At 46.7% G+C, this 18,258-nt stretch overlaps 1 protein-coding gene across 1 annotated transcript in view; it reads left to right on the top strand.

The window, feature by feature from the left end:
- Positions 1-250: 250 nt before the first annotated feature.
- LOC148474292 (smoothelin-like protein 1) overlaps positions 251-18,258 on the top strand; it is a 36,492-nt gene continuing 18,484 nt past the window's right edge. Inside the window, exons 1-2 of the mRNA XM_088458821.1 lie at positions 251-411; positions 17,126-17,278. Of these exons, the coding sequence (XP_088314947.1) occupies positions 251-411; positions 17,126-17,278 (314 nt within the window). The remainder of the gene's footprint in view (positions 412-17,125; positions 17,279-18,258) is intronic.

Raw genomic sequence — 18,258 nt, 5'->3', positions numbered from 1 at the left:
GGGCTGCCGGCTGCGGCGCTTCCTCTAATTGCGTTCCGTTATGGAACGCCAACAGGAAGTTGTCACCTGTTCCGGCTAGCAGGCACTTCATAGTGCCGTTAGACAGATGCAGTGCTGCAGCGGAGTCAGCGTACAGAGCGCTTGCGCTCCAGCCGGGGCACTGCGGGGGGCTGGGGCAGAGTATGGCAGAGTTAGAAGGGGTGATCCATTTTTGCACAAGACCACCCCTCAGCTGTGCGGGCAGCGGGCAATGCCGGTCTGGACTCAGGAGCTGGTCATGCCGGAGTTAGCAAGGGACGAGGCGGTTCCTCATCCTCCTCGGCTCCCCTGCCCAGCAGTACTCCAGTGCGGTCTGACAGTCATGGACCCTGCAGCCGCGCACTACCGGCACAGCATGATCTGGAGCTCTAGGTAAGAAGCCCAGTGTCCTACCGTATGTGCAACTAGAATCACTGTGCCTGTCCAGCTGTGATGAGACTACAAGTCCCAGCACACTTTGTCAACTGAATGTTCTGGGACTTGTAGTGCCATACCAGCTAGAAAGGCTCTGAAAAGACAAACAAGTGTTTCATATATATATTCTTTTTTTTTTTGCTTATGGATTTCATGAAAATTCCTTCTTTAGGAATTTGTATGCAGTCTGCTGTGGAAATGTTATATACTGTGTATATATGTATATATATATATATATACACACACACACACATTATATATATATATATATTAGGGGTGTGCACCGGCCACTTTTCGTGTTTTGTGTTTTGGTTTTGGATCTGGATCTTTCTTCGTGTTTTGGATCTGGATTGGTTTTGCCAAAACCACCCTTCCGTGTTTTGGGTTCTGGGTTTTGTGTTTTGGATCTGTATTTTTTTGAAAAAAAGCATAAAAACAGCTAAAATCACAGAATTTGTAGGTTTTTCTGCTCCTATGCTATTATTAACCTCAATAACCTTAATTTCCACTCATTTCCAGTCTATTCTGAATACCTCACACCTCACAATAGTGTTTTTATGTCCAAAAGGTTGCACCGAGGTAGCTGGATGACTATGCTAAGCGACACGAGTGGGCGGCACAAACACGTGACCCATCTAGGCGTGAAACTGCAGTGGCAGACAGGATGGCATTGAAAAACTAGGCCCCAAACTGTACATAATGCAAAGAAAAAAAAGAGGTGCAAGATGGAATTGTCCTTGGGCCCTCCCACCCACCCTTATGTTGTATAAACAGGACATGCACACTTTAACAAACCAATCATTTCAGCGCCAGGGTCTGCCACACAACTGTGGCTGAAATGATTGGTTCGTTTGGGCCCCCACAAAACAAGCTGGCAATTAATCTGTCCCTGCACAAACTGGCTCTACGGAGGCAAGAAGTCGTCCTCATCCTCGTCATCCACAGATTCCTCACCCTCTTCAGTGTTATGTACATCCTCATCCTCACAGAGTATTAATTCGTCCCTGCTGGAACCACAGGTCCCTCTGTACGTTCTGGAGGCTGGTCTCCCTGGAAGAGTTGATCATTCATTTTATGAACATCATCTTCTCCACATTTTGTGGAAGCAACCTCCTACGCCTTTCGCTAACAAGGTTCCCGGCTGCACTAAACACTCTTTCGGAGTACACACTGGAGGGGGGGCAACTCAGGTAAAATAGAGCCAGTTTGTACAGGGACCTCCAAATTGCTTCTTTTTCCTGCCAGTACAGGTACGGACTGTCTGACATGCCTACTTGGATGCTGTCACCGATGTAATCCTTTAACAGACAGACGTACGCTTGTCGCTGCTGCTTTGAGGATTCAAGTGCGGCTACAGCCCACAGAATTCACAAAGACAGAAAAAAAAAAAGAATATTTTTATTGTTTGTGGAGCACACTTTGAGGGTTACACCACCCTCTAACAGACAGACGCACGCTTGTCGCTGCTGCTTTGAGGATGCAAGTGCGGCTACAGCCCACACAATTCACAAAGACAGAAAAAAGAAGAAGAATATTTTTATTCTTTGTGTAGCACACTTTGAGGGTGTCACCACCCTTTAACAGACAGACGCACGCTTGTCGCTGCTGCTTTAAGGATGCAGGTGCGGCTACAGCCCACACATTTCACAAAGACCGAAAAAAAAAGAACAATATTTTAATTGTTTGTGTAGCACACTTTGAGGGTGTCACCACCCTTTAACAGACAGATGCACGCTTGTCGCTGCTGCTTTAAGGATGCAGGTGCGGCTACAGCCCACACAATTCACAAAGACAGAAAAAAGAAGAATATTTTTATTGTTTGTGTAGCACACTTTGAGGGTGTCACCACCCTTTAACAGACAGACGCACGCTTGTCGCTGCTGCTTTGAGGATGCAAGTGCGGCTACATCGCACACAAGTCACAAACACATAAAAAAAATAGTTTTTTATTTTTTGGAGCACTTTGAGAGTTACACCACCCTTTAACAGACAGACGCACGCTTGTCGCTGCTGCTTTAAGGATGCAGGTGCGGCTACAGCCCACACATTTCACAAAGACCGAAAAAAAAGAACAATATTTTAATTGTTTGTGTAGAACACTTTGAGGGTGTCACCACCCTTTAACAGACAGACGCACGCTTGTCGCTGCTGCTTTAAGGATGCAGGTGCGGCTACAGCCCACACAATTCACATAGACAGATAAAAGAAGAAGAATATTTTTATTGTTTGTGTAGCACACTTTGAGGGTGTCACCACCCTTTAACAGACAGACGCACGCTTGTCGCTGCTGCTTTAAGGATGCAGGTGCGGCTACAGCCCACACATTTCACAAAGACCGAAAAAAAAAGAACAATATTTTAATTGTTTGTGTAGCACACTTTGAGGGTGTCACCACCCTTTAACAGACAGACGCACGCTTGTCACAGCTGCTTTAAGGATGCAGGTGCGGCTACAGCCCACACAATTCACAAAGACAGAAAAAAGAACAATATTTTAATTGTTTGTGTAGCACACTTTGAGGGTGTCACCACCCTTTAACAGACAGACGCACGCTTGTCGCTGCTGCTTTAAGGATGCAGGTGCGGCTACAGCCCACACAATTCACAAAGACAGAAAAAAGAAGAATATTTTTATTGTTTGTGTAGCACACTTTGAGGGTGTCACCACCCTTTAACAGACAGACGCACGCTTGTCGCTGCTACTTTGAGGATGCAAATGCGGCTACATCGCACACAAGTCACAAACACATTAAAAAAATAGTTTTTTATTTTTTGGAGCACTTCGTGAGTTACACCACCCTTTAACAGACAGACGCACGCTTGTCGCTGCTGCTTTAAGGATGCAGGTGCGGCTACAGCCCACACAATTCACAAAGACAGAAAAAAGAAGAAGAATATTTTTATTGTTTGTGTAGCACACTTTGAGGGTGTCACCACCCTTTAACAGACAGACGCACGCTTGTCGCTGCTGCTTTGAGGATGCAAGTGTGGCTACATCGCACACAAGTCACAAACACATTAAAAAATTTTTTTTGATTTTTTTGGAGCACTTTGAGAGTTACAACACCCTTTAACAGACAGACGCACGCTTGTCGCTGCTGCTTTGAGGATGCAAGTGCGGCTACAGCCCACACAATTCACAAAGACAGAAAAAAAAAGAACAATATTTTAATTGTTTGTGTAGCACACTTTGAGGGTGTCACCACCCTTTAACAGACAGACGCACGCTTGTCGCTGCTGCTTTAAGGATGCAGGTGCGGCTACAGCCCACACATTTCACAAAGACAGAAAAAAAAAGAATAATATTTTAATTGTTTGTGTAGCACACTTTGAGGGTGTCACCACCCTTTAACAGACAGACGCACGCTTGTCGCTGCTGCTTTGAGGATGCAGGTGGAATCTAGACGGGATTTGGAACCGAGGACACACTACCTCCATCAATTGTCTAAATCCCACTGCACTAATGTCGGATACCGGACGCACGTCTAACACCAACATAGCAGTCAAGGCCTCAGTTATACGTTTTGCTTCAGGATGACTGCTGTCGTACTTCATCCTCATCGCTAGGGACTGTTGGAGGGTCAATTGTTTAGTAAAAGTAGTGATGTTCCTACTTCCTCTCTGGGATGATGAACAACTCCCAGCAGCAGCAACAGCACTAGTAGGAAGTGGTTCTTGATCTTTCCCTATTTTATTTTTATCAGAGAAAGTTTGGTCCTCCATTTATGTTATATTGATATATATACGTGCGGCTAAAGCGCACACAAACACAGAAAATATTTTTTTATTTTTGCTGGAGAGTAGTGCACTTTGTGAGTTACACCACCCTTTAAGAAATGAGCCAGCCGGCTCTTTACTTATGGGACACAGGCGCACGCTTGGCGCTGCTCCTTTGTTGATGCACGTGCAGCCACAGTGCACACAAGTCACAAACACAGAAAATATATATTTTTTTGGTTTGGAGTGTACTTTGGGGGTTACAGAACCCTTTAACGGTCAAGCCAGCCGGCCCTTTACTTATGACACAGGCGCACGCTTGGCACTACTTTGTTGATGCACGTGCGGCTACTGCGCACACAATTCACAAACACAGAAAATAATTTTTTTTCGGTTTGGACTGGAGTGTACTTTGGGGGTTACAGCACCCTTTAACGGTCAAGCCAGCCGGCCCTTTACTTATGACACAGGCGCACGCTTGGCACTACTTTGTTGATGCACGTGCGGCTACTGCGCACACAATTCACAAACACAGAAAATAATTTTTTTTTTGGTTTGGACTGGAGTGTACTTTCGGGGGTTACAGCACCCTTTAACGGTCAAGCCAGCCGGCCCTTTACTTATGACACAGGCGCACGCTTGGCACTACTTTGTTGATGCACGTGCGGCTACTGCGCACACAATTCACAAACACAGAAAATAAAAAATTTTTTGGTTTGGACTGGAGTGTACTTTCGGGGGTTACAGCACCCTTTAACGGTCAAGCCAGCTGGCCCTTTACTTATGACACAGGCGCACGCTTGGCACTACTTTGTTGATGCACGTGCGGCTACTGCGCACACAATTCACAAACACAGAAAATAATTTTTTTTTTGGTTTGGACTGGAGTGTACTTTCGGGGGTTACAGCACCCTTAACGGTCAAGCCAGCCGGCCCTTTACTTATGACACAGGCGCACGCTTGGCACTACTTTGTTGATGCACGTGCGGCTACTGCGCACACAATTCACAAACACAGAAAATATATTATTTTTTTAGCACTTGGGGGGAGCACCCCTGATGGACAGAGCACCCCCTGGACAACACTACAGCACCTCTTTAGGACTGGGACACTGCACAGGACTTTGGAGTGGACACAGCCCCTATGGAGAACTGACTGCACAACACAGTCCAGCCAGCCCCTATGGACTTTGAAGTAGTGGACACAGCCCCTATTAACAACAGCAGCACAGCACAACACAGCCAGCCCCTATGGACTTTGAAGTAGTGGACAACAGCAGCACTACACTACACTACACTACACAGCCCTAACTCCCACCCTCCCTCTTCACTGTCCACAGCCGAGTGAGAAAATGGCGCCGACGTGGGTACCTTATATAGGATCCAAAACCCGCGAGACTCGGAAGGCGGGAAGATGACGTTTTGCCTCGATTTCAGAATCCGAGTCAGGCGGGAAAAGTCGAGCCTGACTCGGATCGGACTCGGATCGGGGGGGCTCGGGGGGGTTCGGATTTCAGAAATCCGAACCCGCTCACCCCTAATATATATATATAGCCAGTACTCCACTCCACAATAATGGTACCTGCCCACATGTCTTCCTAGATGCTATATCTCTAAATAAAGAAGCCCCCTCAGGGTCCCTGCTCTCACCCTCCCTGTAACTCCCCCTTGGTCTCCCTGCCCTCACCCTCCCTGTAACTCCTCCTCCCTGCCCTCACCCTCCCTGAAAGTCACACTGTGTGTCTGTCACTCAATCTCAATATTCCTGCCACTCATGCTCACTGTCACATTCACCTTTGTATCACTCATACTGACTCTCAATGTCCCTACACTCATCAATTACAGTAGTCCTGCCAGTCACAGAATCACTCAAGCTATGTACCACACAAACACCCACAATGTTACCATCACACACTCACCCTGGCACTCACACTTAATAACACACAAACACCATCAATGTTCTCTATTAGAAAAAATGAGCAGGAAAGAATGTCAGAAAGGAAACAGACATAGAAATAGAGGAGCAGGAGAGCGAGAGGGGGAAAGGTGGAAGACAGGAGGGAAGAGAGAGAAAAAGCAGTGGGATGAGACAAATGGGAAGGAGAATATCAGAGCGAGAGAGAGAAAAAGTGTGGAGGAAGAAAAGAGATACGAGGAAAAGACAGAGCCGGAAGTGAGAGATGGAATAAAAAGGGGGAAGAGGGGAGGAGAAGGGGGCAGAAGAGAAAGAGAGTAGAAAAAAAAAATCAGGCAGTGTCGTGGACAGCAATAGTTTAAAAAATAAAAAGAAAGCCAGGCAACGCTGGCCATTACCTTTTGGATTTTGTGTGTGTATGTATATATGATTATGTTTTTAAATGTTAATTTTTGTGTGGATGTTTCATGTTATAATGTGTATTTTGTGAAGAGAGTAATAGCTGAATCCACACTAAAGTTTCATGCACACACGCAAGATCCACGCTGGGTTCTATGTTAAAAGTAAAGTGAAAAGCGTCTTAAAAACATTTATTTGTGTCCAACTCAGAATCAGATCCAATGAGGAGAGATCTCGCTCCCCTCGATAGACCCCACCCCCTCAACAGGCCATGCCCTCTTTAGGGCTGCTTCCTATAAATCTCCCGGGCTGGTTTTTCATCCCAATCCGCCCCTACCCATTACCAACTGTCTAGCTTCGCCTATGACCATAAGGGATAATGGATAGGCCCCTTATTCTCAGATTATAGTAGGGATGTGTGCCGAGCCCCGTGTTTTGGTTTTGGATCTGGATTTGGTTTTACAAAACCACCCTTGCGTGTTTTGGTTTGGTTTTGGATCTGTATTTTTTTTCCAAAAAAATTATATAAACTGCTAAAACCACATAATTTGGGCCTGTTTTTGTTCCTACAGTATTATCAACCTTAATAACAATAATTTTTAGACATTTTTAACCACCTCACAGCTCACAATATTGATTTCACTATTTTTCACCAATATAAGCCAAAGGCTGCAGTGAGCTGGCTGGCTAAAGTAAGCGACAGAGCAGCAGTGCAGGGCAGTTTAAAAAATATAGGACATCTATGAAACATTGCCACACAGCAGTGGCAGACAGGATGGCAGTTTAATAAACTATAATAATGTCAGTCGTCAAATAAACCAAATTGTGCAAAATGTAAAGAAAAGAGAAAACTTGTATTTGAGATATTAAAAAGGACATGCACAGTTTAATAAACCAAGCACTTTAGCCACTAGGACTGACATTTTCATGGCTGAACTCCTTTGTTTGTATGGGCCCCCACAAAACATTTTTTGGAAGGACTACCTTCAATTTTCAAGGAGGAGGTTGATGATGAGGGTGTTGGTGGTGGAGATTGCATGTGCTGGTCCAAACTGCTGATAGATGATACTGCTTGTTATTAATTTACAAAATTATTATAATTTTGTTAAACAAATTGCATGAACTCGCTGCAAATGACGTAACAGGGAGGAGGTGCCTAGATGGTTAACGTCCCTTGCACAGTTGGTTAATGTGCCTTAGCAATTTTAATCTTTTTGACACTTCTACAGGGAAAAAGGCTTAAAGCATCATAAGATGCAGAACCACCAGTCATAAATAAAGGCCAAGACCTTATCCTTTCCTTGCCACTTTGTGTAGTAGATGGCATATTGCCAATTTTTTATTTCTCTGCAGCTATCTTAGCTTTTAATTTTTTTTCTTTAACACTGTAAAACATTGCTTGTTTGATATTAAATGCCCAGACTTAAGCCCTTGGGCATCGGCCTTCGTAGATGACGTTGACGGCCTTGCATCGTCATCATGACTGCTGGCAGAAGCTGCATGACTGGTATGTAGTTCCTGCTCTCCTCTCATTTGATCATCCTCCATATCAACAAACTTACACTGTGGCACAATATTTTTTTTACATTGGGGAATATCACACCTGAATGAGGCAGCAGCACCTTGATGTACAACACAGACAGCAACCCTGTTTTATGGACAACAAAGCACCCGTGCCAAGAGCAGACAGACCACAAATACGTGAACAATAAACTGTGGTCTGGCCGGCAGTGTCACCAAACAATAATAGTGTAACTACTACTACCTAGCACACACACACAAAAAAATGAAGCAAAAAAATAAATAATTTTAACTTTCATTTTTTTTACATTGGGGAAGAGCACTCCTGGACAACACAGCACCCCTTTATGATCTGCAGCCCTAGCCCCTTGATGGACAGGACAAGACAACAGCAGCCCTTTATGTACTGCAGCCCCTGCCCCTTGATTGACAGGACAACACTGTACCCTTGAACAAATAGTAACATGGACAAGTCACTTACAATGATTGATGACCGACAAGTTGACAACTACACTAACTGCACCAACAGCAAGTCTGCTCTGTAGTCCCCAGCCAGAGTGAAAATGCTGCCGATCACTGGGACCTTAGAATCCAAAACCCACGAGAATCCAACAGGGGGATGATGACGTTCGCCTCGTTTTAAGATCAGAGTCACGCAGGAAACCCCGAGCCGGACTCGGATCTCGTCTCAGAACACAAAGTTTGGGTGGGTCCGGTTCGAACCGGACCCGCTCATCTCTACATTATAGTAATACATTATATATAATAATTCTTTGTATGGAACTTAATATGTTCAGCACATGCCCCATTTTATTGTGGCAACTGCAAGTTGGCCACAAAACGGCTGATTCAGCTACTTACCAAGCACCAAGCTACAGTTTTACTGTGCAATTTGTCTATACATTACAGCTAGCATATAAAGCAGACCCTCATGTGCATGGCAAGTGTGCTTTCAACGTTAAATAGCCCCAGGACCCCAGGGTTGTTATCAATTGGCACTGCTGCCATTGGCTGATCTATTTTGTATCCTGGAATAATTTGTTTGGTTGATGGCACTCACTGCAGTTATGTACATTGTAGGCTGCTGTCAGTAGTCATTGTTTTAAGCAGGGATTCAGTATGATTGGCCGCCGGCCGCGGTTCAATTCCCGACAGCGGCATCCCGGCAGTAGTGAAAATCCTGATCGTCCCAAGGTAAGTATTTCCTACCCTATTCTACCCCCTAACCCTCCCTTAGGGGTGCCTAACCCTAACCTCCCCCCCAAGTGCCTAACCCTAATCCCCCCTCTAAGTGCCTAAACCTAACCCCCCCTTCCCCGCTGCTTAACCCTAACCTCCCCCCGGGGATGCCTAACCCTCACTTTCCCTAGCCTAACCCTAAACATCCGGAGGGGTGCCTAACCCTAAGTCCCCCCCCGGTAACCCTAAACCTAACCCCCCACCACCCCCGCGCGGCTGTCCGCGCCCGGCTTACCTTCGATCGGTAAGACGGGTGTCTGCTCCTGGCATAGGTAAAATGACAGGTGTCGGAATTTCGACGCCTGTCATTTAACCCCTTGCCGGGATTAGACAGTCTGGAATCCATCCGTCGGCTTCCCGACTGCTTCCCTTAAGCAGAATAGGGATGAATCAGAACTAGTACCGACAGCGGATTGGGTATGAAATACCGGCGCCGGAAGCCTGATGAGTGAACATCTGGACAGGGGCAGGTAAGTACACTATTCCTCCCCTCCCTTAGTGGTGCCTAACCCTAAACTCCCTGTGGGATGCCTAACCCTAACTCTCCCCAGGGGGTGCCTAAACCCCCATCCCCGGGCTAATGCTAATACTTACCCGGAATCCTTGTTCAGGATTCTGGCGGTCGGGATGCCGGCAACGATATCCTGATCCACTTTGAGATAGCGACTTCTGCATTTTGGCGGGCGTCGGGATTCCGGCGACATATCGGCAGCTGGCATTCCGTCCGCCGGCATATTAACTACATCCGACAGCACCTTGTGATATTTACAACTATCATCTGTTCCAGGAAATGAGTACCTAGGGTATTTTACACTTATTATGGGGCTGATTTGGTAGCTAAATTGTCTTTTATCACTCATTAATGTTTATGCATTTAAGTTTGTGTACGTTCACTTTTTGAGCATGCGCAAAGTGAGATCAGGCAACATGTGCCATGCAAACTGGCATAGTACTCACTGTGCATTCACCCCATTGCGCATAAATAGATACAAAAACATAATTTACATGTTTACTGTTTAGCTACTGTAAGTATACCTTTGGTTTTTTAATACTATAACCACTTTTAGAAAGCATATATATTTTATTTGTCATATTTGTCTACTCTCCTGGAAAGTCCGTGAGACTCTCGAATCTCAGGTGGTTCTCCCGGATGACCAGAAAAGCAGGAAAGTCTCCCAGATCCCTCTCACAGTCCTCTGCAGCTTCTTGAGGGAAGCTTGCTGTCTGAGCGGCTTGATGACACGATTCGCTCTGAATAGAGTCATTGTGGCCCTACCCCTGCTTTACAATCTGCTAATTGCGGCTTTGTATAATGAGGTGCAGGGCAACAATGACTTAATTGTACAATTACGCCACCCTCTTGGCTGTACCATGCCCCCTGCATCACCAGCCTGGCTGCCCCCTCCTGGAACCTATCACAAACTACATCTCATAAAGACTTGTGGCCCTCACTTTATCGATAGGTGTCAGTGTGTAAAAGATGAGTTTCTGTGGATGCTGTGCCTTTCTTTCTCTACCCTTCTCCCTAAATTAATAAAAAGCAATGAACAAAAACCAACAATCTCATTAGAGGGCATTCTCTGAACATGGGCGAGCAGAAAGCGGAGGTACAATAATATACAAGTAGTGGGAGACTATAGGTAAAAGTGTAGGAATGCTTAATTCTTGAGAAAATAAGGAGATTTACCTCCATTTTATCATCATTTTTTGCTCCTTCCAGTTACAGATAATTCAATTTTTGGGTCTTCTGTTTGGGTAAAGCCTACTGTATGAAGGGGCGTATCTATAATGGGTGCAGGGTGTGCGGGGAACACGGGCCCCTTGGTCCAGGGGGGCCCTACACCGCACACCCTGCACCCATGATATTACCTCTACAGAGTCCCACGTCGGCGCAGGTGTCCGGCGCTGTAAAACGGCTGGAAAATTCCTGTCATTTGCACATGCGCAGTACAGCGAAAATGGCCGCCGCGGCCATTTTCCCGGTGACCTGTGCATACACTATAGACTCTGGGCACGCTCTAGTGCCCAGAGTCTATAAGTCCGGCGCTGGCCGCGCACAGCTCAGTGCGCTGCCGGGTGGAGAGGAGGGGGCCCGTGTCGGAGACTGCACACGGGCCCCCTCCTCTCTAGAAACGCCCCTCACTGCATGTTACCCAGGATGTAACATGTACATCAAGGCATTTTGCCCTCCTTGCCCAACTGCCTGTTAGCAGGTGCACTGTGATAGGGCAGTCTGGGACATTTATTGTCATTAACATGTATCACTCTTCTACTAATAATCAGTATAAGAGGAGTGTTATATTGCACACATACGAGTAAATTACATTAATAACCATACATAACATATGTCCTCCACTATAATCCATATATCACCATGCTTTTCTTTATTCTATTGCTGTGTACGGGATACCGGCGGTTGGGATACCGGCAGTCAGAATCCCAACAGAATTAGGTAAGTATCCTAACCCTAATTTCCCACAGTCTAACCCTAACCCTCCTCCCCCCGCAGCCTAACCCTAACCCTCCCCCTAATAATAAATACTTGCCATCAGTATGTCAGCGGTCGGGATTCTGACTGCAGGTCATACTGATACCTTAGGTCATTACTATACACAGGTCATACTGATATCACACACCTGATACACACTAATCATCACTATATACAAGTCATAGGGCTCTATTTACTACAATCCGCATTTGTAATGCAGATTGTAGTGTGATATTACCGACTGAATTCGCATTGGATTTACTACACAGGGATTTACTACAAATCCCTTGCAGGGACAGAGCTTACAATAAAGCTCTGTCCCTGCGAATCCCCTCCGGAGCCTTATCACGGTATTTTCGCAAAAAATACCGTGATTAAGTGCCCGCGCATGCGCCGACCGGTCGCCGCTGCTACCCCCCACCGGCGCTAAGCCCCGCCCCCGTGATTGCGGACCCCCCGCGACCCCCCTCTCCCTTACTTACACTTACCTGCAGGCTCCAGGCCTCCGGTGATGGTCTCCATTCCTCCGGTCAGGTGATCTTCCATACTGCACTAGGGCCCAATCACCTGATGACCGGGCAGCAGTGCACTGTGGGAGACCAGCTGACCAGAGGGGAGTCATCACCGGAGGCCAGATCACCAGTCCCTGGAGTCAGGTAAGTAAATTTTTTTTTTTTTTTTTTTTTACAGTAATCAGCTTGCGGTCTGTTTAGACCACACAGCTGATTACAGGGACCGACTCCCGGCTCTGCTCTCCCCGTTAGAGCAGGGCAGGAGGCCGGTAACCGGGGGAGACTCTGGATAACGCCACCTCCAGGTGGCGTTATTATCACAGGGCTTTCCCCGGTATTTTTTTCACATTTATTTTTAGTAACTTTGGTCGGATGACATTTCCCATTACAGTTATGGGAAATGCGATCTGCTTTACTAAAAATAAGTGATACTTAGGGGTTGGAGTAGAATTTTACGAATTCTACTCCAATTGCCCTGTAATAACTATAGGTGATACTAAAATAATGTGAAAAGGGTGTGAAAACACCCTTTTTCACTTTATTTTAGTAAAAATAATGTTAATAAATAGAGCCGATACTGAGATCAAATAACTGATACACACTGATCATTACTATTGTAACAAGGTCAGGAAATCTGTACCATCTCCTGGGGTAGATGGCAATGTGCAGCAGCTGAGAGATCACACAAAGGGGCATATGTATCAAAGCTTGATGTGAGATAAAATTGTGAAATATATATCACCAACCAATCAGCTTCTAACTTACATTTTGCAGGCTGTGTTTGAGAAATGATAGTTTGGAGCTGATTGGTTATGCTGGGCATACACCATACTTGCTGACTATCTGGCTGCTCCTTCCGGGAGGGAGCAGCCAGATCGGCAGAACAGGGGGCGTGGCTGGCAAAAGGGGGCATGGCCGGGCGGACTGAAGGCAGTTTGCAGGTGTGACAGGGGGGGGCCACACGATCGCGTCATTTTGGCCCTGCTCCCGCTACACAATGCCGAAAAACAGGCATTGTGAAGCAGGGGGCGGGGCCAAAATGACGCGGATCGCGTCAGCGCCCCCCCGCTGCGGGGGTTAATCAGGTACTGGCGGGGGGGGAGACGGGGGATCGGCGGTATGCGGGAGGCTTGCCTGCCTTTCCGGGGGGGTGGGAGCTGCACCCATTTATCGGGAGGCTCCCGCTCGGATCGGGAGGGTAGGCAACCCTGGCATACACGGCCAGATAAAATGCCTGTCAGACCGACAGACATTTTATCTGGCCGGCTGCCAGCCGCAGATGTCGCCGGCATACACTGTGAGATTTCTCTCACAGTGTATTCGGCAGACATCTGCGCTCCGCCCCGGGGGGAGGAGACATTTCCCTGTTCCTTCCGTAAGAAGGAACACAGGAAATGTCTGTCTGTCGGCCGCGGCTGGGCATACACTGCCCGATGCGGCCGACAGTTTACCGGGAAATATCGCATCGGACGGACATGCTGGACAATCCGGCATGCCCGACCGAGCAATATTTAACCCTCGGTCGCACCCCCACACGCTACAATTATCGGGGCGATCCGCCGATATCAGGCGGATCGCCCCGATAATTGTAGCGTGTATGGCCAGCATTAGTGATATATATTTCACAATTTTATCTCACATCAAGCTTTGATACATATGCCCCAAAGTTTGTTGGTCTGGTGCAACTGACCTTGGACAGTTTTATTATCAAGCAAAAACAAAATAACAAATATAAATACCTTGGCGTCCAGCACTAACTAAACACAGAATGGTCCTAGCTCACTAATAAAAATATAAGAAGTTTTTACCAGGCATAGTTCACTTGGTTTCAGCAGCATGTTTTCTCTCATAGGGCTCTATTTACTACAATCCGCATTTTGAATGCAGATTGTAGTGTGATATTACCGACTGAATTCGCAATACGAATTCAGGCAATATCACAGGGATTTACTAAAAATCCCTTGCAGGGATAGAGCTTGCGATAAAGCTCTGTCCCTGCGAATCCCCTCCGCAACCTTATCACAGTATTTTTGCAAAAATACCATGACAAGTGCCCACGTATGTGCCGACCGGCCGCCACTAAGCCCCACCCCCTGATGATAAGCCCCGCCCCCCATCATCGCGACCCTCCCCGCGACCCCCCCTCCCTGATTACATTTAACTCCGGTGATTGGTGCTCCAGTGATTTCCTCCGTGGCTCAGCTGACATCACAGGGCTTTCCCCTGTATTTTATCACAATTTATTTTTAATAACTTTGGCCAGATCACATTCGTTATTACAATTATGGGAAATGCGATCTGCTTACTAAAAATAAGTGATAATTAGGGTTGGAGTAGAATTTTACGAATTCTACTCCAATTACCCTGTAGTGATTTTAGGTGATACTAAAATAATGTGAAAAGGGTATGCTCTCTAAATCTAACCCTCCCCCCCCACTCACACGGCTAAAGCTAAGGGCGCCCCGGGCTTACCTCGTTCAGGCTGGCATTCTGGCGTGGGGGTTAAGATAGGCGTCGGTATTTCGATGCCTATCTTAAGTCCCTTGTCGGGATTCAGCTGTTGGTATTGAGACCGGCGGCATCCCAGCAGGCACATTTGCTGCATGGGCAGATGTAGTTGCATCTTGAAGTGCGTCTAGCTCTGCATATCGATATACAGGGCTGTAAGGAGAGGCGGGACTAGCCGTACATACCATTGGCTGCAGCTTGCGCCCTTCTCTAGCGTTTGGATTCCGCACTGTTTGTGTGGGGGGGGGCCCTGTCTGTTTTTGTCGCACCCGTGCCCCACAATTTCTGATGGCAGCCCTGCTCAGTGGCTTCCCTACCTTTTCATGCACCCAATGCGGGTAGGTAAGCTGTGTACGTGGCATCGCCGTGCACCGGGAAATAGGGTGTGTGGCCTCGTGACAAGGGGGCATGGCCTCCCGGGTGGTGGCAGGGCCACATTCCCAAACCCCATTTTTAGCTTCTCCGGGGGGTCCCGAAGGTGCGGGCTGCTTCCGGAGACCAGTGTACTAGTAGTGCACTTTGGTGTTACCCCCTCGGCGGGTGACACCCGGGTGCGGCCTGCACCCCCCGGGGGACACCCGGGTGCGGCCTGCACCCCCCGGGGGACACCACCCTTGCGACGCCACTGGTCATACTGATATGACACATCTGATACACACTGATCATCACTATACACGGGTCATACTAATATCACACACCTGATACACACTGATCATCACTATACACAGGCAATACTGGTACATACTTGCCAACTCTCCCTGATTGTCAGGGAGACTCTCTGAAATAGCAGCAATCTCCCTGACACCCTGAAGAGTCTAACAATCTCCCTGATTGCACTGTGCCCCAATTATGAAGCTATATATATATATATATATATATATACACAAACAGATTTATATACAGTCAAATTGAATCATTAGTATAATTTCCCTGCATTGGTTATAAGGCACAATGGGCCTGATTCAGACCCACTCGCGAGCGGCTGTACGCTCGCAAGTGGGTCGATGGTCTGCACTGAGCATGCGCACGACGGAGGGAGCTCCGTCGTGCGCATGCGCCAGACATGACGAGCGAAGGACTTTCCTTCGCTCGTTGTGTCCTATCAAAGGGGGCGTGCTGTCAATGTTGATTGACAGCACGCCCCCTTTGGTGGGTGTGCCGGGGGCGTGCCTCCCTGACGGGGGCGTTCCCACGGGAACGCCTCCCGTCAGAAGCCGGCCCACTGACATCACTAGTGATGTCAGTGGGAGTGATTTTGGCTCTGATAGAGCCAAAATCACTCCGGAGCTTGCGGTTGAAAACCTCAACCGCAGGCTCCGGCTCGCAATTTCGATGGTCGCGATGGTCACGACCATCGCGGCCATCAAAATGCACGCTCGTATAGCCTGTGGGTGGTGACCCACAGCTATACGAGCGTCCAGGAGGACGCTCCATGAAAAAGGAGCCCGGCCCTCATGCAGAGCGTGTGCTCTGCTCAGAGCGTACGGCTCTGAATGAGGGCCAATGTTCCCTATGGCTACGAGCATTTTCTGAAAAGTATCAGTGTGTTTTTTTTCATCAACAATTAGTTCTTACTAACTGCTTTGGGGCTTATTTACATTTGGATGTAAATCAGTTTTATGACACCACTCTCAGATGTAGCAGGACACGTCTACTTTACCATCACGCTTTCACAATCTCCCTGAAATGCTTGAAATGCTTTTTCAAAAGTAGGCAAGCATGAACTTCTGTCATAAAACAAACATCTTTGTGGATTGTCTAGTAACATCAGGCTTGCCGACTATCTGGCTGGCTCTTCCGGGGGAGGCAGCCAGCTCGGCACAGCTGGGGGGGCGTATCAAAGTTTTGAGGGCGGGCCAGGGGCGTGATCTCACAATTGCGTCACTGCGGCCCCGTCCCTGGCAACATAATGCCTGTAATCTCGGCATTGTGTTGCCGGGGGCGGAGCCACGATGATGCGATTTACCGCGAATCGCGTCATCAGCCCCCGCCCCTGCTGCAGGTATATTTTTTTTTTATATATCCGGCAAGCGGGAGGGAGGGTAAATTACCGGGACAAGTGCCTACTTTTCCGGGAGGTCGGGAGCGGCACCCGATTTTCGGGAGGCTCCCAGCCAAACCGGGAAAGTAGGCATGTATGAACAACAGATGACTAGTAACATTTTGTGTTTTAATGTCTTTAAATGTAAATTCATTTATTATAACAAATAGTTGACATTAGCAACCATCTGTTTTTAAAACCTCCTTTAAAAGCACATTTTTTAAAGTTTAATTTCTCATTTAGAACTTAACTCCCAATACTGAGCCTACGCGATATACCACATTCATAATGTGCTGACGACAGTGACTTACAAGAGTTTCTTCCTTATTGTTAGTCCTGTAGAAGAAGATATTGCCCCTACTCCTGGTAAAGGAGCAACCCGTGAGAAGGATAATCATGAACGCAAAGCCGAGCTGCCCCGTTCTAGAACTATGCCAAAATCATCCGGGAGGGCCACAAGGAAAGACATAGCGGAAAAGTTTGGAGGGTAAGTGTATAAAGTGGCTATTACCAGTCCATACGTGACAATATTTTAAAATTATCCTCCAGGAAATGGCCATTGTGGGGGGAGGGGACTGTGGGCCAGCAAATTATGTATTTGACAATGTACCTCCATTGCCATGAATCAAATCACACACATACAGACTTAGGGAGTCATATTATGTTGGATGCAATTCGCACTTAAACCATAACCCTAAATTGTATCTAAATAAAAAGCCAATTTGCAATGGTGACTTGGCTAAATCAGAAGATCCGGTCAGCTGTTTATAGCCAGTATATGCGGTCCCTCATCGTCATTATCATCATCACCTGCAAATTTTGCCACAGTTACTATGGCAACCACAGTCACGTGACATACAATGTAGTGAGCAGAGATCCTTTGGAATACCACTATCACCTCTTAGTATAGTCAAACCTTTTTTACTCTCCTTTGCACCCAGCTGCCTTCATATATATTCATATATACTGACTGTGAGTGCCTGTGACTGTGAAGCAGCAAGACAATGTTTTTTTTGTGTGTCTGCTCGGTGCATTGGGTCATCTTTCTCCTCCATCTACCACCTCAGCCATGACATGACATCCTGAGAGCTTTGAGTCTGTGGCAGCCATATTTGTTTACCCTCCAGAGAGTTTTTGAATAGAAAATAATGATAACTTGGAATATAGTTATGCTTATGTTCATTTTAGCCATTTCATTGGCTATCTTAAATACTTTCTATGTAGGATTTCTGCTTCAACATCTGCAATTTGCCACTTATAGCATTGTTGAAAAGGATACCCCAATCTCCCGTTCTCCTTCTCCTTTCCCTCCTCCATTTTCCCCATTCTCTTTCCCCTTATCTACAAGAAGTAGAAGTATTAAAAAGTTTAAATTTTATTTTATTTACCACAATTACATTAATCGGCAATCACTGAAATGTTTTCAGTGTTAGCATGTCTTTTTATATATACTGTGTGTGTATATAT

Source organism: Taudactylus pleione, unplaced genomic scaffold (assembly GCF_031769625.1).
Source record: "Taudactylus pleione unplaced genomic scaffold, aTauple2 ptg000854l, whole genome shotgun sequence".
Taxonomy (NCBI): Eukaryota; Metazoa; Chordata; class Amphibia; order Anura; family Myobatrachidae; genus Taudactylus; species Taudactylus pleione.
The sequence above is the reverse complement of the archived record's forward strand: the minus strand, read 5'-3'. Positions and strand labels throughout refer to the sequence as shown.